The 25,544-nt window shown below is 39.0% G+C and overlaps 1 protein-coding gene across 13 annotated transcripts in view; it reads right to left on the minus strand.

Moving 5' to 3' along the window:
- KIF16B (kinesin family member 16B) overlaps positions 1-25,544 on the minus strand; it is a 292,760-nt gene that overhangs the window by 199,826 nt on the left and 67,390 nt on the right. For all 13 annotated transcript variants that reach the window (XM_081033488.1, XM_081033487.1, XM_081033500.1 and 10 more), the window contains one exon: positions 23,784-23,843. In XM_081033488.1, coding sequence (XP_080889614.1) covers positions 23,784-23,843 — 60 coding nt within the window. The remainder of the gene's footprint in view (positions 1-23,783; positions 23,844-25,544) is intronic.

Raw genomic sequence — 25,544 nt, forward strand, 5'->3', positions numbered from 1 at the left:
TGATGACATTTTAGATGCAATAGATTCATTAATACCATGTTTCCCCGAAAATAAGACCATCAGCTCTAAAGTGTCTTTTGGAGCAAAAATTACTATAAGAGCGGTTTTATTTTGATATAATACCGGGTCTTTAATATAATATAATATAATATAATTAACATAATATAATATAATGTAATATAATACCAAGTATAATATAATATAATATAATACAATACAATACAATACAATACAATACAATACAATACAATACAATACAATACAATATAATATAATACCGGGTCTTATATTAATTTTTGCTCCAAAAGACGCATTAGAGCTGATGGTCCAGCTAGGTCTTATTTTCAGGGAAACACGATATGCATATGGTTCCTAAAATAGTTACTATCTGGTCCTTTACAGAAAGTTTGCCAACCCCTCTTTATGAGCACTATGTAAAGCAGTTATATACATTACCTCTTTCCATATGTTATTCCATTGAGGCAGAAATGATTGCTATCCCTATTTTAAAGAGGAAGGAGCTGAGGTTTATCAAGATTAAGTAATTCGGCCAAGGTCCTAGGTGGTCGAGCAAGGCTTCAACCCCACTCACTGGCTTAGAGTAGACACTGAACCACTGAGCTCTACTGGGTGCGGTCTAGGGGATAGCTTAAACCTAATGCTATATAAGCAAAGAAATCTTAACTTCACTGGTACAAAGGCGAAAGGCCTAAGCCAACCTCTGGGATACAGAGACTCCCACACACTCTGGAGAAACATTCCCCGAATCCCACCATATTCCTAATATCACAGCATTACCAGCTTTCCCATGATAATGCCATACTGTTTGCTCTTGCCACTCTGTGGGTCAAGTCAGAACCTCCCAGCACACTGACTACAGCCTACTAACGTTGCAGTCTGCCCTCGCTCACCTACTCTATGTGTCATGACCATGTAGACCCCCTCTCTAAGGACTGCGTAAATCAATACCTCAGGGCACTTCATTTCCTGAGCTAAACCAACTTTGGTGGCCCAACCTCAGAACCTATTCACAATTGAATATCAATAGTCAATGGACAAAAACAGGTTCCAGATTCTGAGAAACTAAGCACATCATTCATTTTTCAGAATACAATTACCTTCCAAGACAACGGGTTTTTTAGCAGAAAACTTTTCACTATTTTAATAGCAAAAGACCAAAAGGCAACCTAAAAAGAATAAAATTCACTTTTGTTCTAAGGAATCCATTCAGGCTACAAGTTTTCTTAAATCTGGACACCAAAATTGAAAAAGGACATTTATTTTAGAGCCAAGCAGAATCCTCAGAACTCAGTAAGTTTGAAGCGCTCAGCTCCCTCCTTATACCCACTTAAAGCCACAGAGCACAAGAGAATAAGTCCACTTAATTTTATTTAACCCAGCATTTCCTAGACTTATTTAAACAAGGATTTTTTTTTCTCTCTCTCAAGAAACTGCATTAACACTGGAATAGCCTGTCAACACAACATTCCTGAGTGTCCACTGTGTGTCAAGCATTCAACTAAGGCCTGGAACTAGAATCCAGGAAGGATACATGTTAAACACATAACCATAAATTAGTAGCTAAATATCGGTGCTCTGGGAAGGCAATACACCAGGACTAGAGCACACGTTCTGGGCAATACTGGTAATGGTGGACACTGGACTGGGAATCAGAAAATTATCTGACCTGAACTCAGACACTGACTCCCTATGAAATCCTGAAGATCCCTCAGCAAGGGAGTCCCCATGCGCAAGCTGGAAAGCTCCCAACTAAGAAATGAAAGGTTGAAGAAGATCAGCTCTAAGATTCCATCCATTTTGAATATTCTATGCCATTAATTCAATGTGAAATGAGGGAATGAATAAGAAATTTCAATGTACTACTTAGACACTTCAAAAGACAAACTGATGGCATAGATAATGAAACTAAACTGGAAAAATGTCTTCAGAATATACATTCAGAATTTAAATGAGCTCTGAGTATTTTTTTTTTCCTGAAGCAACAATAAAGCAGTAAGAGCTTTAAAGGGGAAATTAAGTCCTCCATGATTTGACTCATGTTCTTTCTCAAGCCTCGGCACCTCCATCCTCCCTCCCCCTTGCTCCAAGCTCACTCAGTTTCCCCAAAAGCCCCAATTTACCAAGATAATGGATTCTTCTGAGCTTAGGATCTCAGAACGCCTTTAGGGACTCCCAACATCAACTCAGTTCTAAGACTAGCTTTGAAGTTCTATCTTCTCTGAACCACCCCTGACCTCTTCACTACCATCTTCCAGAAGGTTTCACCTATTGACCAAGCCCTTCTTTGTGTCTCCACCAATCCTCAGACTGACATCTAGCCAGTCTGGTCACTTACTGGGTTTGTGACAAGTGTCTTACATACTCCAGCCTCCATTTCCTATAATAATTAATAAGTATCCACATGGCAGGATTGTTATGAGGTTCTAATGAATTACGACAAGTAAAGTGCTTAGAATAGTGCCTGGCGCTTAGCAAGTGGTTGTGGTCAAGATAGCCTTCTGCTTTCCCTTTCTTCCTCATGAACAAAAACCCAGTTTGTCGGGGATGACAATGTGCCCAGCTGAAGAAACCATTTCTTTGCAGCCTGAAGAGGCCACGTGATACAGTTCTGCAATGAGATAGAAGCAAAAGTTGTTGAGCAGAGCTTAAAAGAGGGGTAAACTCAGCTAACATATGCCCCTCTTTCCTTCCCAATTTCTCTTGACTTGAGTGCCAGATGGGATCATATGGTTGCAGAAACTGTCTCGAAACCATCAGGGAAAGACCAAGAAAATTACACAGAGCTCAGTTCTGGCAACCATGATCCAGTAAATTCATACCACCACTAGTCTAGGTCTGTAGTTCTAAACCAATGAGGGGGGAAAAGACAACCCTTAACTGACTTAAGGGATCTTTTCTGGGGTTGCTGTTATCTGCAGCCAGATGGATCCCTGAAGCAGTTAGCTCTTACGATTATTAACCTAGCACCTATAACAATTTATTTCATTATATGTTTAAAATTAGGTTTCCCCAGCAGATGAAAAGTGTCTCATTCATGTTCACACAATGTCTCTCACCAAGCAGATACTGAAAAATGTTAAACGAATGAATGAAGTGACAGTAATGGTCATCATGGTTTGTTTCCAGTTCTTTGTAAAAGAAGAAAGATTTTTCTTCTTCTCTCCATAAATGAATATACTTTAGATTACTTAGCATTTATAAAGTGCCCAAAGAGTACCTAAAACTAAAGTTCTTTGTTTAATAAGCCCTTAAACAAGAACATTATTTGCCAAGCAGTACTTTCAATGCTTTCACAAGCAACTCATTTAATCTTCATAACAACCCAAAGAGACAGGCAGATACTATGATCTCCATTTCACAAATGAGGAAGCTAAAGCACAGAGTGGTTAAAGAACTCACCCAAGGTCACACAGCTAGTAACCAGCAGAGCTGGGATGGAATTCCATATTGTTGGGTTCCAGAGTTCATGTCCTTAACTGTTATCCCCAGTGCCTCTCAGTCACTAACTGGGGCAGTACATTCTTCTTGTTTCTACATACACAAGAAAAGAGCTGGGAGAACATTCAATCTGAATATCTATAAAGGTTCTTGGCTCCACAAACCACCAAACACCAAGGGAGAGAACTCTGCATACACTATACCAAGAGTCAAGGTTACTTTACTGGAGTAGATATCAAATGTATAACTGGTGATAGAAGGAGAAGACAAGGAATTGTATATTTTAATTCTCTTCAGAACTTTGAGAATTGAAAATGAGGAAAATGCAAAAAAAGAAATGATATACCAAGAAAAGTATTTTAATTGGCAAATATAAGTAAATGACAAAGAAAGCTTACTAGTGGCAAGCCAATCAAAATGACCACCTAAATCCAAATTAAGAAAACTCTTACAAGTAAGGTATTATCCAGGTATTCTGCTCTTGAAGAACTATTTTTAAAACTAAGAAAATTACCTCCAGAAACGAGGAATTTACATCTGTTAGCAGCAATTCTCAAGTTGGCTGCAAGAAGACATTACTTATACTAAATTCTTCACAATTTATCTCTCGCAGATTCAGCATCCAGAATCTGTAACCAGGCCCAAACCCACTTAGCAATACCTGTCAAATCTCTTCAGACAATTTCACTGCCAAGGACCTGGAATTAAACATAGGTAGAGAATTTGTTTTACCTATCTTCAGCGACATCTAGTGCTAAGAAACTAAAACGCAACCTGCAGCAGAACATTTATTCCTATTATCAAATTAACTGCATATTATAAAATAGGAATATGCATAACTCTAAAACATATGGCTTTTTTCCATAATTGGAATTTCCAATTGTCAACTGTCTTCTAATGCAAAATTTAAAGTATCTCATAAGATTAACCCATTGAGAAGATATATTTGTTTGGTTGGTTGAGGTAAAGGAATTATTTTGTTCTCCAATTTTTGTTTGTTTTGTTTTAAATGCAAACACAGCTTTAGCTAGTAACATTAGGGATGTTAGAAGATTCTACAGACATTAAAAGACTGCCTCTTAAATTTAACCAGAAAGCGCGCTAGCTTAATAAAATCATAAATACAAGCCATTTTAAACAACCAACTTTCAAAATCTCAGAAGGAGAATGATTTAAATGTAGATGAAGCTCATTATATAGAACGGTTTGGTGATTTTACTATGCCATGTGCTAAATTCTGTCTCCAAATTTTACATATTAAAATCATATTCTAAAAGATACAGTGTAGCCATACTCTCTTCATCAAAGTAAAGAACCATTTTGGTACTATGAATCTAGGTATTTGGAAACCATTTTAAAAGAGAAGTAAGATATAAAGAGCACTGGATTAAGAGTGAGAAAACAGAATCTAGCCCTGGTAGGGCAGGCCAAGGGAACAGTTTAACCTAGATTCTTTCTTGGGCCCCTTGTTCTAACATCCTATGTTCTATGAACAAGATGATCTGTAAGATCTCACTGAGCACTGTTTTGAAATCAGTATGGAGTACACAAAGATCTCTTTAAGACGTTTAGATGATGACTCCTGACCTGGATCAGACACACTAAACTGCAACTACCATGACCTTGTACTTTCTAAATCATAAATATTGTCTAACGCATTTTAATAAAGGTCTTCAGAAAAAATGTAATTTAAGTGGGCTTTGCTGCTAAACCAGGATATTCATTAACATTCTGGTTAAGTGAGGTTTTGCCACCACAGTAAGTTTAGATTTTGTTTTGTTTGCAGGGAATGCTCACCATAAAGATTTTCTAAGATAAGCAAAGACAGCTAAGTAATTTTACAATATGCCTGGAGTTTTCTATTATGGTTATTACTCTATCACTTTGCAGAAAGCAGTTCAACATAGCTAAAAGAAAGAGATATGGCTTAGAACAGCTAAATAGAGATGGGGTAGGGCAGGAGGTTGAGCCAGCAGAATGAAGAGTCAAATTCAGCAAAGAAGAAAGTAAATAATAAGGTAAGCTGAACCCAAAAGCCCACCAGATGTGGGTTGACTCCAGATCACTGCTCTTTTTATGTCCCTCGTATCTTAGAAAGTCCCTGTGGACATTTGTGAAGAGCTGGTGACTGAGTGAGTGACAACTCTCCAAAATGGGTGGCAAGTTCATGCACAAACAAAGTAAAGTGAGATGGAGAAAACTGGAGAAGCGCCCAGTGACCGCGGACATTTAAACGCTGGGACAACTCATGTGTTGACAAGGTCTGAGGTGAAGTCAGTCGGAAAATGGGGCTAATTAAAAATAATGGGGCGTTTTCTTTTATACTATCAGAAAATTCAAAACAGAACCATAAGGGGTACCACTACACACCCAATGAAAATGCCTAAAATGAAAAAACAGACAGAAAGCAGCAAATGTTGGAAGAGGAGCAGCAAGTAGGCCTCTCATCCATGGCAGGTGGGAGTGTAAATGGTTCACTTTGGAAAACGGTTTTCAGTATCTACTAAAGCTGAATGTACACTTGCTCTGTGACCCAGCAATTCTACTCCTGAGTACACACCCAACAGAAACATGTACATACTTTCACCAAAAGACATATAAGAAGGTTCACAGCAGAACTATTTCTAACAGCCAACACAAGTAAACAACCTAAATTCAAAGAATAGAATGAATAAACAAACTGTGAGATAGTGAGATAGACACATTATGTAATACTATTCAATAATGTAAATAAATATAGTTACGTGCAAAAACATAGATGGAACTCACAAATATAATGCGAACATATAAAGCCAATCACACAAAAAAATACATTCTGTAAGATTCTATATGTATTGAGTGTAAAAGCAGAAAAAACAAAGCTATGCCTTTAGAAGTCAGGCTAGACATCTCCCTTGGAGGAGTGAGCTGAAGCAGGTACAGCAGGGACACTGAGGGGCTGAGAATGTTCTATTTCTTCACCTGATCACAAGGTATGTAGGCGTGTTTAGTTTGTAAAAATCCATCAAGCAGTAAACTCATGATGTGTGCAGTGTTCTGTATGTATGTAAAACATAAAAACATAAATGCCCAGACTGAGAATAGGCTCCCTAAGACACATTCAAAAATGAAGAGTGGTCACACACAAAAAAAACTCCATCAGTAAGGGACAAAAAGGAAGTAGTCACTGAAGATCCCTGAATGCACGGAAACCCCAAGTCCTTCTCAAATAGAGGGAATCCGCAGAGCTCACCTAGACGAGCCCACCCCATATATGATTGAAAAAACTGAGACTAAGAGAGAGAGGGCGTAACTCTGTCAGTCACACAACTAGTTACGGATAAATCCAAGTGTAAAAGCCAGGTCATCTCAGTTAATAAGTCTTAAATAACTATTTTAAAAAAAGTAAAGATATTTCAAAAGAATGACTTATGTGACCACCCAGAACGGGCACGAACTCAAGAAAAAAACAGGCTTCTGTCTACTTCATTCAAATGACGTAAGGAGTGAAAAGGTAAAGTGAAGCACACACAGCATCCACAGAGAGAAGGGGACCTCAGAAGGAGGGAAGGAGAACGCAATCTTGGAGAAATCTGGGAACACAGCACATTGCAGATGAAATATAGCAAACTATCACTTTATCTCTACATTTTCTTTCTTCATATGCAGCACTCAAAATAATACTTTGCACGTCTGGACCACTTTTCCCTGCCAAAGAGCACATTTTAGATCTCTGTTTTATAAACTATCATTATAGTAAAGGGCAAGAGAACAATTACATAAAATCAAGTCTCATATGAAGTAAAATATTACCTAGAAAGATAGACAAACACACACAGCTGGCTGGATACATTTCAAAAATAAAATCTGAAAGATTCCCAGAGAAAAATCAAATGCTAATGACACGAGGAAAAAAATAAATAACTGGGGAAACAACCATGACTCTCTGCTTAAGAAAAAGACTAGAAATGAGCCAAGGCAAAAAGAGATGACTAAGCCCAACCTTGGTGGAAATAAAAAAATAAGAATCATTATTAAAGAAAGAGCATTACAAAATAAAAAAGGAAACCTGAGCCATTATTTCAGAGAAAGCAAATCCTGTCTTGACATTTACAGAGATAACAAGGCAGATGGTGCTTAAACAGTAGCCATTATCTATTTTGGTTTTTAAAACACTGATGAACAACCAAATTCACTGCAAATATAGGATCACTTTATAAGATTACGGTTTTTCATCAATTTTTATTATGTGTAAAAGCAGAAAAGACAAAGGTCAGAGAAAGAAAACAAAAGCCAATGCATTTGAACATGAAAAAAATTGAGGTCAGTTTCAAACAATGAAGAATTAGACAGGGTCACGAGCCCAGACCTTGAGACAGGGTTCAAATTCTGACTTCACCTCTTCCTTCCTTAACTGTGTGCCCTCAGTTTCCTTGTCTGTAAAGTGAAAAAAATAATATACCCCCCAACGCTGCTAAATGGGACAAATTAATACATGTAACACTTAAATCTGCACCTTGTACGTGGCTATTGAACACCTGAAATGTGGCTCATGCAGTGGGAAAACTGAGCTTTTAACTTTATTGGTTTAAATTTTTAATCTACACTGAATTAAGTGACTGGAAAACTCTTAAATACATTTGGAACAAACATAGCTACTATGAGAAACTACTTTTCAACAATAAATTTTATAAAATCCAAACACAGATGAAATATACCTGATAGAAAATTGAGCATATGAGTTGAGATACATTGTAAATGTAAAATTCATGCCATGTCAAAGACTTATTAAGGAGAAAAGATCATAAAATATCTCATTAATAATTTTATAGTGATTATATCTTGAAATGGTAATATTTTTGCATAATGGATTAAATTAAATGTACTGTTAAATTAAACGTATTGCTGAAATTAATTTGGCTCCTAGAAAAATTTAATGTGGCCACTAGAAAATTTTAAATACCATATGTGGCTTGCATTATACTTCTATTAAACAGTGCTGACTTAGAACAATGCCAGCACATAGTTAAGAGCACAACAAATATTATCCATTATAATCCCTATTCATATTATCATGATTGCTGGACGTAAGGCAATTAGTGGGGAGAGGGGGATCCAAAAGCAATTAAAACATGTCTCTGGACCTCAGAGTCTAGCAGAGGAAAGCCAGACAGACCATAAAAGCTTTATAGAGAACAAAGTAATAAATATCTAGCTGTGAATAAAGAACACTTACAGAAAGAAAAAAAAAGTCCACAAAGATTGTATTAAACTTATTAAAAACCTTTGAAATTGCCATTCTAAAATCTAAGAAATCAGAATTTGTGTTAATCGCCCAATTAGACTAGACTAGATGAAAATAAGGAGAAGAATTACCTAAGGGATTCAACACAGCCTGAAGGCCAACATCTGCAGTCTGTGGATGGGCGGTTTCGGTCCTGCTAGGTGCAGACCTGACCCTCTGGGGCAGGGAGTGTCACCTTGCTCCCTTGGCCCAGCTCATGCTGAGAGCCAGCTGGGTAGGGAGTAGAGGATGTTTGGATCAGGGATACTATGGTCATAAAGACTGGGCCGATGTATGAAGGAGAAAAGCAAGTCAAACTATAACCCAGATGAGAACCAGAAGAGGGGCCCAGTGAATGTATACACCCAACAAAAAAGGTTCAAGAATGTTCGTAGAAGCACTATTTATAATAACCCAAATGTAGATAACCAACAATAGAATGGATAAAAAGACTAAAATATTGACATAATAAAGATTAAACTACTGCTAAACACAGCATAGGTGAAACTTAGAGACAACATGCCGCACCAAAGAAGCCAGAAACGAAAACAGAATGTACTGCTTGATTCCATTTGAATGAAGCTCAAAAAAAGGCAAAACTCATCTATGTAATAAAGGTCAGAGCAGTTGTTACCTCTGGGAGAGGAAGACAGAAAGTAACTGTCTGGGAAGGGACAAAGTGAACCTCTGGGGAGTAGGAAATGTTCCATATCTTGATCTGGGCATGGGTAACGTGGTATATACACAGGTTAATATTAATGAGCGGTACACTTCAGATTTGAACTATACATATTTTCACTGAGCTGCACTCTTAAGACTTGCACACTTTGTGTATACTGAACTTCAATTAAATAAATCATTTTAAAAGGTCCTATGAACAAATCACCCTATTTAACAAAAAGTATCCTATTCAGCTGAAATTTATTTTCAAATGGCAATACCCACTGCATTCAAATGCTTGCATGAATGTACAATTTGGGGCCTTCAAACATTGCAAGAAGTGGGGCTGGCCCGGTGGCTCAGGCGGTTGGAGCTCTGTGCTCCTAGCGTCAAAGGCTGCTAGTTCTATTCCCACATGGGCCAGTGAGCTCTCAACCACATGGTTGCGGGTTCAACTCCTTGACTCCCACAAGGAATGGTGGGCTTCGCTCCCTGCTACTAAGATTGAACACAGTACCTTGAGCTGAGCTGCAGCTGAGCTCCCGGATGGCTCAGTTGGGTGGAGTGTGTCCTCTCAACCACAAGGTTGCCGGTTCGACTCCCCCAAGGGATGGTGGGCTCTGCCCCCTGCAACTAACAACAGCAACTGCACCTGAAACTGAACTGCGCCCTCCACAACTACGATGGAAAGGACAACTTGACTTGGAAAAAATCCTGGAAGTACACACTGTTCCCCCAATAAAGTCCTGTTCCCCTTCCCCAATAAAATCTTTAAAAAAAAAAAAACTGCAACAAGTAATGTGCACTGTTTTTGTTTTTTGTTTTTTTTTTTTCTGAGAGCATAAACTCATGCAAGAAACATATGGAGGTATATTTTAAGGAATGATATTCCACATGCCCTAGGGTTGTGAGTCCCAACTTTTGTGAGGTTCAGGGTACTTGTGTAAAAATAGAGATTTGGGGATACCATCCCACTAATTCTCCTTGCATGAGTCTTCAGAACCCAGAATTTGGTCTTTTTATAAGGTCCCCAAGTGATTCTGAGTAGAACCACTTCTGTATGGAAAATCAACTTCTATGCCATGTAAAATAACTCATATTTAAGTTGTTTTGGGTGAGACACTGGACATAGCATCTTAGAGAAGTGTCACAGCAAGTTCTGTTGCTTGATTTCATTCTAATCTGCAGGAATATCAATGTAACTTTTATTTTAGGGGCAAGGACAAGAAAGGCTTAAATATAAAATGTGTACATTAATGTTGGATCTAGAAAAAGAATGACTATCTTCGATGATATCTGCATTGTTAGATTCTTTCAAAGAGAAACCACAGATATTTGAAACTAATTCCTCTCATCTATGGGAAATAGACAACTTGCTCGGGAAAGCTGTTTTTAGCGGGCAAAGCTGGTACTACGTAAAGTGTTACATAAGATGTTAAAAATTTATAGCAGCCACCTCCCCCCTTACAAGTATCAGAATATCCTGGTAATAAATATCCACATGCAACCTAGGTCCATATTTTTTTTTTCAGTAGATGCCCACTGCTAATTATATTGTCTTACAGATACATACTTCTTAAAACTATCACTTTTGCTAGGAGACTTGGAGCTCTGGTCCCTGCTGTTAAGAGAAACTACTGTCAGCCTTAAATAATGCAAAGGTAAAATCAACCAGAATGCTAAGGAAAAGTAATTTAAAACCTGCTGTTGTGTTACAGATGGAGGGCAATGCCAACTCACCGTTCATAGTAACTGTTGCTAGGTAGATGGGGCTGGGAAACACCAAGCTAAAGGGGTCAACTGGAAATTAAGCCAAATTCAAAACCACATGTGAAAAACGGGAGAAGAGAACACCACCCACATTTAGAGTACATTTTGAATCACACAATCAATCTAATGGAGAAAAGGAAAATGCATTTACATATATGGCATTTGCTGTGTGCCATCTTTCAATTCTAACACCAGAAAAGAGCAATTTTTCCTGTATGCAATGTTCACATCCAATACAGTTGGCCCTTTCACATAATTTTCCAGATGAATATAGATAGGACTTCTGAGTCATAAAGGAAATATTCAGAAATATTTTCTCTTAAATAAAAGAATGTTTCAACTAATTTGCATCTCCTGTTTGCCTTGACTATATCCTACATTGTAATCAGTGACCAGGTTCTATGTCTGCAGTGGAAAATGTGGACGGTATCATCAAGATTCAGCTCCCCACCCCCACCCCTCACCTCTACCCCCTCACTCCCAGCCCAATGTCACAGTGCATAGCAGCTGTGGCAAAGGGGCCTGACCTCACCCCAGCTCAAAAGGTGGGCCTTGCTTCATATCTCAACCAATTAGGGTAATCCATTTCCTTATCAAAGTGATTGGTTTAGATAACCTAGGCCTAAGTTACTCAGCACAGGGCCCCAGGGATTGATTCAGAAATGCACAAATCTGTACAAACATGAGAATTTTGCTGGGGACTCTGAAACACACACACTCTTTGAATTTAGATGGTGAAGGGAAGCAGAGTTTGCCAACTTAAAATATGCCTTTTGGGACATTGATTTTAAGGAACAAAAGACTCAGGAAAACTCTTTGACCCCCTGCCTTTACCCGCTTAAAGGAATTTAGATAAAGGACCCTCTGTGGGAAAGGAGATATCATCACAGATAACTATAGTTTAATATAAACTAGTGTGTGATAGGGAGGAACCTAACAAGCCCTTTTGATGAAAGTCTTCTTTGTGCCACACTGTTAAAGATGGCCCAGCAAACATTTTTTTTTTTACCAAACATTTGCTTTTTATCCCCCTGTGAATTGCCTTCCTGCCCTTTGAAATCCCAAATCACAATCCCACCCACTTCCCCTTAGCTCAAGGGCTCAATGCGTCCTTGGGTCTAACATCTCATAGCACCCCCAAAAGTACATCCATAAAATAAACTTTGGGCATTTTTTCCTGTTAATCTGTCTGCTTACTAGCCCAGCTAGAAGAACTTAGAAGGTGGGAGTAAAGTTATTTTTTTCTGTTCTCTTACTTCCAGTCTGAGCAAAATGCCTGAACATGAAGTCAATATACTAAAAAGGCAAAACCAAGAACAACCCCAGAGAACCAAAGCCAGTGTCCTGATCAAACCATGCCTAAATCCCACCCTGCCTCCACACCATTCCTCTTCTGTGAGCTAATAAACCCCTTTACCATTTAACCTAGTTTGGAATTGGGTTGTCTGTGATTTGAAATTAACAAACATAAAACGCCACATGATAAAATGTCTTAGAAGTAATGCCATATTGTAGATGCAAAAGCTATACTTTTAAGAGTTTCCATATATGTAATTTCTGTTTTCCTGCCCAACACACAACCCAGTTTTACATGTAAGAGGATGGAGGCAGAGAAAACAAAACAAGTAAGAAAAAATGGTCACTTATATGTGGAATCTAAAAACAAAACAAACAAAAAACTGAGCTCCTATATAAAATAGATAGGTGGTTGCCAGAAACAGAGGTGGGGGAGTGAAATGAGGTGAATGAAACAGAGGTGAAGGTGGTCAACAGCACAAAATTCTAGTTATAAAATAAGTCACTGAGATATAATATATAGCATGGCGACTAAAGTTAATAGTGTATTGGATATTTGAAAATTGCTGAGAGCAGATAGTAAAAGTTCTCATTACGAGAAAAAAAAATTTGTAACTACATGTGGTGAAGGATGTTAGCTACACTTATTGTGATGATTATTTCCCAATATATACAAATATTTAATCGTTAGGTTGTATACCTGAAATTAATGTTACATGTCAATCATACCTCAATAAAAAAGAAAAAATTAGTAACGTCACTGTAATGCTTACAACCCTGACTGTGTACTAGACACAGTTCTAAATACATGTGCTCATTTCTCACCTTGTACGGTACGTACTATTATTGTTTCCATCTCACTGAGGTTCTAAAAAACAGAAAGGTCAATGTGACCAAGGTCAAAATAATGCACAGACAAAAATCATAGGCCAGACAGGCCGAGAACCATGTCCTCATTCCCAGGCTCACTCCACCACCACCCATTCCTCTCCAAACTCACAACTCTTAGAACTCCTCCAAGGTGATTTAAATGTGTTTTCCTGAGTGACATGAACAATAAACTGATTGTACTATGAAATGGTAGTTTTCTAAGCTTCCCTGCCAACAAAACCAAGTTCCTACAGTTTAGCGTACCCAGTGATTCAGGTGTACATAAAGCACACTTCCACATGACCAGGCAATCTTTTTCTCTCTGACCGTGGCAATAAATATGCAGTAAGAGCCCGTCAGCAAACATGCCTCACTGCAAAAGATCAGAAGGGAAATCCCATATGTATTCAAAATAATTTACTGCATGGTACCAACATTTAACAAGATGCATTTGACTTATTTCTGAGCCTTTTGCTCCAGAAACGTTATTCAAAAGAAAGAACTAACATATACTAGCAATACTTTCATTTATGAGAAGTTCCTTCAAGAAGAAAACTGCCATGGAAAACATGGTAAGCTTGACATTATTAACAACATTCGAGCTGGTTCTGTGAATCGTTCGCTTAGCCTGTGACCCTGCCAAGTTCTTCAGTCAACCTCTAGTGCTGGAACGCAGACAATCATCTTCCCTACTAATTAGCAAGTCCCAGTTTCAGAGAACAATTAACTTTATTTCTTTGTGTTTCATCTTAAAAACAGTTGCACAAGCAGAACTTTAGAAAACGGAGAACACACAGTTTGATGAAAATTAACAGCCAGAATCTAACTTTAAGGAAACGTTGACAAATTAAAAACTGCATATAAATAAAGTGCAATAACATTTTTTTCCTTCCTTCAAGAAAAAGCCAATAGATAGTATGCATGAATGCAATGAAAAAAGATAAAGGGTTTTGCACATGGGGGGCACTAACTTTTGTTCAAACAGACACAAAGTCATCCACATTAGTCTGCAGATGAAAGCAGGAAGACAATGTCTCATGATGCTCTCTCTCTTAATTCATCCTTATTTCAAACCCTCATCCCAAACCCTCACTCCTTGTAATACTCTCTTCTATGGAAAGACAGGAACACATGCTCACCCGTACACACACAGTTGGAAATCACTGGGGCTGGTTGAGAAGACAAAGGAGAACAGAAAAAAATATTCTTGTGTTTTATTTTATTTTTCCCTGCAAAAATGGAAAGAATCATTGCTCTCCTTGTACCCATGCTTTTGGGTAATTCCCTCACACCTAACCCCTAAGCTATATGGCTAGCTTTGGCCAATGGGACATTAGCAAGTGAGGTGAAAGAGAAAGCTTGAAAAATGCTTGGACATTGCAGCTTATCTCTTGTTCTTCCTACGACTCTGAGACCACCATATAAATGAGCCCAAGGATGAAAAACAAGGCCAAATCATCCCCAACTGTCACCATGTCAACCACTGGCCATGTGAGTGAGGACATCCTGGACCATCCAACCCCAGGGCATGAGTGAGGGCAGCAGAAATCCACTGAGCCAGCCTGGTCTACAAAATCATGGGAAATATCAGTTTGTTTAAGCCACTGGGTTTTAGGGAAGATTGTTACACAACAAAAGTCTTCAAACTTGTCCTGAAACTTCTCAGAAATGGAAAAACTCAGTTGAGTTCAACAGTTATTCATTGAATACTTCCCATTTATAAAGAACTAGTATACAAGACACTAGAATTTGAGAGATACAAAGATGAGTGAAACATGTTCCCTGATCTCAGGATGTTTATAATCTAACAGAAAGAATAATGAGCATACCAATAGTTACAATGCAATATGAAGGATCAAGCATCATTCCCTCCCATCTCCAGGAATGCCCCCTGTCATTCAGATTACATTTATGAACTCATTCCCCCAAACACGTTCTCCTATAACATATAGCCAATTGGGGCCTTTCTAACCATCCATTCGTTCATTCGGTATTTACACCTACTGAGCAGTGAAGAAAACAGACAGAACTGTATCATATGGAGTCTATATCCTAATGGATATAAATTTTTAAAATTCTATGTTTCAGGGCCTTTTTTTCAAAGTGCTATCAGTATAAACGGGTATACTAATTCATTTAGCATAAAATACTTTTCTAAGTAAAATTAATAAACTACTAAAACTGAAAAAGACTTTTTAAAAAAGGTAAGACTTATTTATTTTACATAATCTTATGCCTCAAACATCAAACAGTCTGAGAGATGCACTATATTTTTTTATTAACAAATATATTTTTTAAAGGAAAAGAGAAGAGATAAGAAAAGGATTAGATTATGGGAGTTTTACAAAAGAATGCCCTACGTTGGGACAAAGTCTTCTAGCATTAGGATGTGGTCTCCATGAAGGCAGGAATGTTTGCTTTGTTCACTGGATATACCCAGTGCCTAGAGCAGGGGTGTCCAAACTGCAGCCCGCGGGCCAACTGCGGCCCGCAGCCATTTTTTATTGGCCCGCAGCAAATTCCGAAAATATATTTAGTTTACTTAAATAAACCAGGTGAGGCAATACATACTTCACCTCGAGCAAGTGGCCCAGCAGTTTGTGTATTTTACCGCATATGGCCCTTGGTGAAAAACGTTGAAAAAAGTTTGGATACCCCTGGCCTAGAGCTATGTCTAATACATAAGATGCTCTCAATCTCTCAATAAATAAGTGTTTAATGAATGAGGGAGGGAGGGAGAGAGGGAGGAAGAGAGGGAGGGAGGGAGGGAAGAAAGGAGGGTGGGAAAGTGGGTGGGTGGGTGGATGCAGGGTTGTATGATTGGTGTATGAAAGAGATAAAATGAGGCAAGCTGGGCAAGCAAGTACAGAGAGGATATTTTCAATCTCACAGTAATGCTAGGAATATCTTTATCGACATAAGCATCAACCCTAGTTTTTCAGAATATCAGCATGCCAAAAAGATGCTCACCATCTTTTATCCATTCTTTGCCAAAAAAGCTTCCCAAAGTTTGAACATAAAGTTCTTTAAAGTTATGAGACTGAAAGTCACAAGGCAGTTACTGCGACCCTGAAGGTATGAACTACAAATAGGCTGCAAGTGCTGAGTTGGACTGACTCTTTTTATAATAAAAACCAAAGGAGAAAGAGCAATGACTTCCAAAATTCCCACTACAGCCAATCTCTGCTTGGACGAACACTTGGAAATTCAATGTATTATCTTCATGTAGCCAAATGAGCTCTAAAGACTATTTTTAAGATGGCTATAATTAAACCATTAAACAGTATTGTGACTGTCTGGGGTCAGAATTTTGAACTATCAAATGTCCAAACAGTTGCTAATAAGAAAGGTGACTCATGGTTGAAAGAGATGTCTCCTCCCTAATCCAAAATCTGGGCAAAATTGATGTCCAAAAATAAAATTCTATCCTAGAGGTACCCTCAGGTTCAATTTTTGTACCAAGAAGAGGTCAAGATTAACTGATTTTAAAGGAGACACAGGCCACAAAAAATGTCTCTCCAACGTTTTCTTCGTAGGTTATCAATCCACTGAAACCAGAGGATTCAGCACCCTGGGCAACAGGAATCCAGAGGACCACAAACCTGGTCTGTCACAAGCCCACCGAGCAACAGCCCATTATTAGTGCTGCTTCCAAATCAATTATGCTGCCCAATACACATCTGCTACACGAAATGGAAAAATGCAGAGAGCGGGGGAAAAATCTTTTACAGGTTGCCAAAATCCTCGAGAGATACTAGTTCAGCTGACTGATTCTATCATAAAACAAAAATAAGTTGGTTTAACGTATGCCTCTCCACGAAACTTCAAATGCAAAAAATCTTAAGCCAGTAAAGGATTCCAATTTTGTTTTACTATATTTCTTATTAGTCAAAGCATTCTGAAAGAGTGAAAAATTGTCTTCCATCAGTGTTATCCACTCCTGCCACAAGCTTGTAGTATAGCCTGCCTCTTCTATTCCTCAGAGATAGTATATTAAGACACTAGCACAATTTAAACTTAAATCATTTGCATTAGTAGGATCTCATCATCACATATATTCAAATATACTCGGTTCTCCAAATTCAATTCAACAAACATTGTTTACTGTGTGTGAGAAAAACAATCCATATAATTAATGTCTGAAAAAAAAAAACAACTTTAATTCAACTTCCACTTATGCAAATAGCTCACTGATTTTCAAGGACAAGCCTCTCCAGTTTCAGCCTCTGTATATGAGCAGCCTGCTTCCTCCCTCTCACCCCCACACCAAGTCCCTGTCAGACGTCTCGTGCAGGGGAAAGAAAACACAACATCAAGTTAGGCACTGGGTATGTTTTTTAGTAAGGAAGAGGCCCTGTATATTAAAAAATGAGAAGAACAACCAATGCTGGAGGGGTTCAAACAGGGCTGCAAGCACCACTGTGCAGTTCGGCTCGGGACTGATACTGCACAATTAGTTCTCCCTTCTGTTGCACCATCTGTCAGACACTTGGGAGCGTGGTGCTGCAGTCCAAACTGTCTGTGATTTATTCTGGAGCACAGTGCTTAAGGAGTTATTTGGAAGTCAGATAACATATCTGTGAGCATTTTTTTCATTGTTTATAAAACACGAGAACAGAAAAACCAAAATGCATACAAACCAAAAAGGTGCATAAAAGGTGGGGTGGGGAGAAAGTGGAAGTGGATAAAGAATTGGGGGATTCTTCATTACTTGAAAAAATTACTCAGTAACAAAACATATGGGATTTATAAAAAGCCAAACCAAGCGGTACACAACTGGGGTAACAAGGAGTCACTTTATAAACCACTTCAAACACGAAGGAGTCAGTGCAATGTGGAAGCTACACAAAAGGGAAACCAATAGTAAGGCCTCAGAAATGCAGATTCCGGGGCTTGGAGAAACAGGATTTATCACATTAAATTCCAATTCCCAAGTGACGGCAGTTGAAGGCACATTCAGCCAGGATAAAAAACACACTGGGGCAGCATTTTAAGAGACCAGAAAGACAAACCAAAAAAAGAGAAGAAGAGATGTTAACAGATTCTGAGGAGCTGGCAGCAAACACCAAGAGACCGGGGTGTGGGCGGTGGTATCCGACCAGGTCTAACCACGAAACAGAAACGACCTCAGTATTTAAATCCCAGAGGCTTTAATACAGAGAACTGGTCACTCAGCAGAAGGAAGGGCTGGGAAGCCATCACGGATGATGAGGCCACCCACAAACTGACAACAGCAGGAAACCAAGGTCACCCCTAGTCAGGGGGGACAAAGGTCAAGGAAGCGTTTTTTGGAGGCCAGGGCTATGTCACCTGGGCTGCACCTGGGATGGGCCCTGTGGATGCCGCGTGAGGCAGGAGGGGGCAGAGTCTGGTTTCTCCCCAACCTTCTAAAGTGAGTCTCCCAGAAGTCCAGAAAAGGACAGGCCTCAGCGCTCAGCCCCGACAATATAGGGCAGAGCAGGAGAAGGGGGAGGAGGGACCTGAGCCCAAGACTGCTCCATGTTGCTGCAGATTTTCTAACTGAGCACTAAGACCTTGAAGGTGCAGACACATCCCCTAGAATACTTCTTGAAAGTACAGCTTGTGACATAGGAAGTCTACAGTGGGGCCTGACATTCTGCATACCGAACCAGCTCCCAGATGCTGCTGATGCTTCTGGTCCGAGAACCACACTTTGAACAGCAAAGATACAATGGGCCCAAATGAACATCTAAACTACAATCAAAAGGAATTCAGCCACATTCCTTCCAAGAATAGAAATACACGGTCATATATAAGTCTTTCAAATAGGAAAGAGAAAAGTACAATGGAACGCGTAGGTAGAACATTGCTAGGGCAAAACTACTGCCTGCAAGCCACTCCATGCTACTTTTCTCACTGGGTCATCAGATTTGTGTGGTTCAGAGTTGTTATGGGCTGAAATGTGTCCCCCTAAAATTCATATGTCTTTGGAGATAGGGCCTTTAAAAAGGGAATTAAGTTATAATGACGCCATCAGGATGATCCCTAATCCAATCTAGCAGGTGTCCTTATAAGAAGAGGAGATTAGGACACACAGAGGGTGACCAGAGGTGTAGGCACACAGAGAAAAGGTCATGTGAGAACAGAAAGAAGGTGGCCACCCACGAGCCAAGGAGACAAGCCCTCAGGAGAAATCAACCCTGAACACACCTTGATCTTGATTTCTAGCCTCCAGAACTGTGGGCAAATAAATTTCTACTATATAAACCAAATTGTCAGTAGTATTTCGCTATTGTATTAACAAATTAATATAAAGCTGTTTGGTTTTGTTTCTTAATACTACTTGAATCCAGTACATTTTCACTGCATGCCTCTTGGTGAGAAGCAGAGTGCGAAGAGTTGGTAACACAGAGTGAGAGAGCCAGTCCTTGCCCAGATCCTGCTCCAGGTTAGAGGGAGATGCCAAGACCACCAAACTCAGATGATGAATCCTGTGACAGAAGTAAAACCAAATACTATAAAAGCCAGAAGAAAACATCATTCTACCTGGGAAGTGGGGAAGAAGAATGATCAGAGAGCGTTTCAAAGTGGATTCTAACAGTCAGAGAAAGGAGAAGTATCTTGAATAATAGAGCAACACAGGCAAAGCCCACAGAGACAATAAAAAACCCAATGCCCAGTTTAGTGCGGGGACCAACAAGACATCCTGCAGGGTTGGGTGGCGTTCTGGGACAGAGCACTATGATAGGACATGAGAAACTGAGAACATCAGTGCCTTTCAGGGCCAGGCAGGGGAGCTCAGACTTTAATTTTTAGAAAATGAAGATTAATGAAAATGAGGACTGTAGATTAAGGGACAAGAGAGCGAATAAACAGAGTACATTGTAGAGGATGATAAAACTCTCATTACCTAACTGCCTAAGGAATGCCTCTTTAAGATAAACACACTTTCCACTGTCATTAGCTACTTTCAAAATAACTGAGCTCTGTATTATCTGTTACCCTGTTACTTGGATGTTATGGACGAGGTTGCCATCAATCCTGATTTCCAACCTGGGAGCTAGGGTATACAACAGTTGCAGATAAATGTCACTACCCAGTGAGTCAGAAAGAGAACTCAAGCCTAAGATGTGAGTTCCAAAGATCATAAAAGCCCTCGGCTCCATCCTTACCACCATGATGCCACCAACTTGGCTGAGAACAGTAGTGCCTTTGTCAGAGCATCGTTTATCCAGAAGCCTTTCATTCTCTCTCTACCCCCATTCAACAGGACCTTGGGTTTCACTCATCCAGAGCAAAGAAAGCCATAGACTAGATTTAAAAGAAGGGAACAAAGTTACTCTTTGGCTTTTGAGAATCCAAGAGCTCAGGATCTGGTGAATTAAAGGATTTTTCAAGAGTGACTTTGACACTATGGCATCTTGGCCTTACACACAGACTGATGTATTCTACCCCTGCATGAGAGGGGCTCCCATATATTCCTGAAGCTTCTGGTGTACTCTGACCAGCCTCTCTCGGGTCTCATAACTGAAGCAGCACAGACAGATTAACAGAAAGAACATCACTCTGATAACCGAGAAGATGGATTATACTCTTTCTTTAATTGTCTCTGCAAACAACTCCTATGAGTCTTCTCTGAAACTACCTGTCAATAAAGTTGAGCAAGAAAAAGCAACAGGGCAGGTTCTCACTGTGCCAATAAAAACCAAACTGGTCCTTGTATGTCCCTTCAATCCTCTGGATGTCTTAATTCTCTCAGTCTTCTTCCCAAAGGTCTCTCCTTGGATGTTTAGAATTTGGGGCTTGGAAGGGATGATGAGTAACAAACCGGTAAACAGCCAGGTCCAAATGAAGAAGATAATCCTGAAAACGCACTACTTTATGGGGCCTGTCTCCACAAAATGGGCAAATTCGGTAGAAGGGCAAGTTCCCAGAATTTAAAGATTCATATTTTAACACAGGCATGTGTAGGGTAAAATCACTGATCTCAAAGTAGGATTACCCTTGCCATGGCCTTATTACAGGTAAAATATACTTCTCCCCTCCTTGACTTTCACTTCAGCCAAGTGACTTGCTTTGCTCAATGGGATGCTAGCAAACATGATATAAGCAAAAGCTTGAAAGGTGCTCGCATGATGAGGCCTGCCTGCTTGTACCTTGGCCAAGACTATGAGAGGAGCACGCTCTGGACAACCAACTGGTCAGAAGACGAGAGACACGTGGAGCAGACCTGGAACCCACCCACAGCCTGAATCTAAGCCCAGCCAAACCTACTTGACCAGCAAACCCCCAGCCAATCTGCACAAGCATGACAGAATAAATGTTGTTTTAAGCCACTGGGTTGGAGTGGGTTCTATGGAGCATTATTGGAACAATAGCTGACTGACGGAACAGTGAGATAGCAGAAATATGGGAAAGGACTACACAAACCACACAGATGCAAACTCATCGAGTAACAACCGCTCTCCCCCCATCAACTTCCAAAGAATGTTTTCAAAAACATTTGAGTAGCCCTTCTTCACCTCAGTCTTCAGGCACTGTCTTCCAGTAAGACATGAAGACAGCCCTTATCAAACATGAGCAGAAAACGCCTACAGATTTAAAGCACAAACACCAGCAGAGAAATCTAAAGTGGGCTTGAAAGGTCAAAGGAAGAGAATAATTTGAAATGCGATTAGCCTTTCTCATAACCTTTAACATCTAGCACATATCACATTTCTATTCTTCTCATCTGTAAAGTTACAAAAGTGGTAAGATTTATGAAAAATAGACCTGGAACTGGAAAAGGATTTTAGCTTCAGCGCCCCTAATCACCTTATGAGAAAAAGCAAAAGACAAAGTTCAGGGGTTCACCAAGGTGGCTTTCCGTGTGGATATCTTTGCAGAGATGTTAAAAACCCCCACTACAGTGACAAGGAGAGGTACAGCTGCAGAAGAGATGAGGCTGAAGTCTTTCAGTTCACTGCTGCATTGCTTCCTCTGCTAACAGGCATTATGTACACTAATCTTTTCAAATAGCTAACTATTTGATTTCGCTTTTCCTTAAATAAAGCAGATGTAAGCCCTCCCTCTCTTTGACAAACGTACTGAGGAAAGTGTACATTGCACCATGAAAGGTCAAACAACTTAGCCTCGTAAGCATGGGGATGCGGCACTACATCTTAGAGTTGGTACAACTTAAACAATGAAAAATATTCTCATCTTTGGTGGTGCTTATTCCACACCTGACTATTCTGAAATGCGAGTCAAGTCTTTGTTCAGTTCCCTCCACAAAAACCTCTCAACAAAAGAAACGCTGAGGAAGTACCTCGAAATAATATATTATCATTGTAGTCAGGAGGAGAGAAAAGAAAGTCTGAATGCAGAAGCCCTCATTTATTGTAGTAATTTCTGCAACTGGGAGAAATGTGTCTAGGACCATCAGAACCCACCACCGTTGAGAACTGCAGCACAAACTCTGACTTCGTGAGAAACAGTCTTTTTAACCCCCAGAGCAGACTGAGCTGCCTACATGGTGCAAGGAGAACTTTACATAATATGATGATGACCCCACTCTCTCTGAGAGCTGTTAGATGCTGAACTAAATGGCTAATCCAGGCCTTCAAAAGTTTAGCCCCATGAAACAGTAACTGGGTGCCCCATTTTCATGTGAAGTGGATCCAAGTTACGGTTCTGCCAAGGCATGAAGCTAAGCCTCAGCTATCCAGCCTTGTCAAAATTAGACGGGCATTTTAATCCTTGAGAGAAGTTTTACCTCGATACAAACATAGGATTCAAAGCCTCTTGATCGCAGTCTCTCACACATAAAGTCTGGAAGATTCTATCAAAGCAAAAAATTCCATTCTGAACCTCAAACCTGGCATTGCTAACCCTCAATAGACAACACAGGTTTTCTACCAACTCAGCAAAAACTGGGAACATAAAGAAACATGTATTCTGAAGCAGAGAGTATGAAAAACAGAAGTCATTACTGATGTCCTTTCCCAATGAGTACTGCAAAAACGGCAGACCATCACTGTCTAGTCCTTTAGACATATAGAAACAATTTTGATAAGAAATTGCCGGTTTAGAAATTTCTGAAATCTAGCCATGTTGTGCACACATATTCCACAATATTACCATGGAAGTTTTTTTTTTTTTTTCATTAAATGTTGCGTTTTTATACAGGATTTAACAAAAGCAGAAAGGCAAAGTGCATGCCCTTGAATATTAAATGAAGTTTAGCATATGCCGAGTCAAAAACGGAAAAACTCCAACAAGTGAAAGCAAACACCTTAGGTATCGACATCACCTCTACGTGTTACAACACAGCTTTAATGACTACTAGCTCCCTTTCCCATTTCTTCAAAATCAAACCAGAACCCCAACCCTGCAAGCACTAATCAATTCTACTGATCTTACCTTCAATAAAGCACACAATAGCCATATTTGAAGGAGAAAGAAAAAGTTTTACCTATTTAAAAGCCAGCACTGTAAAATTAAGACACCTTTTCATAGTCCTTACTTTCAAAATATTTTGGGTTTCATTCCACTTATTTGTCCACTCCTTGGTCAATTCTTGAACCTAAAAGGAAAAATATACATATGTGATTTTTCCATAAAAAAATTGTGATTTTTCTTCTAGAAAGTTTTCAAACTCTTATAGCTTTATGGAAGCCTGTAAAATACACACACACACACACACACACACACATATATATAATACATATATTATATATATATATATATATATTTTTTTTTAATTATATAGCAATTTCTATCCCTGAAAGAACCATCACCAAATATAAATCAAACAAACTGATCTCATCCTACAACCTACATTATGGCAAAGGAAAGAACATAAAAAAAATTGTCAAGTTGCCTAGAGTTTTACAACAGTCTTTTCCATAGTGCATTTAAATAAAAGCTGCTTTCTTGGATATTAACCAAAATTACAAGTTCAAGGATAACAATGTCTTGTTAAATGAGTTAATTTTTTTTCCTGATCACACATTTAAGAAATAGTGATTCATTCTTCTCTCTCATTAGATGTGGTGATTAAATCACCTGGGACGCTGCAGTTTTCTTTTAGGAGATAATCTGTTTTTGTAGCTAATTAATAGTTTATAAATCTCATCTATCTTAAAAAAAAAAAGGGGGGGGGGTTCTTAAATTGACTTTTAGTGAAAGCAAAATCTTTTGACAAAGAATCAGCTTCTCTCCAGTTGCTGTAACAGGGGAGAAAACGTCCCCAACTGTTGAACACAGCACAGTTGTAAACTGCTTCTCAAAGTTAATGAAAATATTCTGCTAGTTCCATAAAACTTTTTATATGATCCTAATGAGTAATTCATTAAGAAGCAAAAAGTGATACCTGATTAAGAGGTAGAAACATAAAGAATGAAAAATGTGTTCTATGAAAAGGAATATACCTACAGCTAAAAAAGAGTGACTCTGAGAGGCAGAACAGAGGGAACTGACGCTTTCAAAGTATTTTCCCTTCTTTACTTTAGTACTCCTGCCACCTCCCCACTCCCAACAGTAGATACCATCCCATTTGCACCTACCAGTCTTCCCTCTGATAAGTTATCTTATTTAACCAGGCTAAAATGAGTGCACGGAATGCATGTGCCTGTTCTCTCACCGCTAAGAGGAAGATACTTTGCACAGACTTAATATTAAATAGAGTAACTGGAAAGAGCATTCATGTTTTCAACCTTCATGAAAGAAAGCATTTGTTGCAAGAAATGGAGGAGCTGGGCTGATGGTTTATGCAAGAAGCAAACCAAAATCTATCTCACCCACCTATGTTGAATTGGTCATTCACTTTACTCCTCAGTTTACCTTTAATAGGGCTGTAGAACGCAGAAGTTAAAACCTTTTCTTTTTTACTAGTAATGTCAAAATCTATCATTTTCTTGGTAAAAAAAAAAAAAAAAAAAAAAAAAGAAACAGAACTAAGACTCTCTAACTTTGTGTTTTGCTTGTTTTTAATGGTTTGATAAGGTTGTCCTGATATACCTGGAACTAGTCGTACATTCCAGTCCTTCATCACTTAAGTGACGCCAACCCCGTAAGCTCTAATGACAGCAATAAAAGTCATGTGGCTCTCGGTGCTTTCATTTTAGAAAAGATTTCAGAAAAGGGATATTCTTATACCTTCTCTCCCTACCGAAGGATAAAGATTGGTGTATTGAATTTACTAATTTATAATAATCAGTTAACAGATTCTCACTGGCAGTTTATCCAAGAAACACAAAGCACTCAGTAATAAATGCTTCTGCAT

The sequence above is a fragment of the Rhinolophus hipposideros genome (assembly GCF_964194185.1).
Source record: "Rhinolophus hipposideros genome assembly, chromosome: 22".
Taxonomy (NCBI): Eukaryota; Metazoa; Chordata; class Mammalia; order Chiroptera; family Rhinolophidae; genus Rhinolophus; species Rhinolophus hipposideros.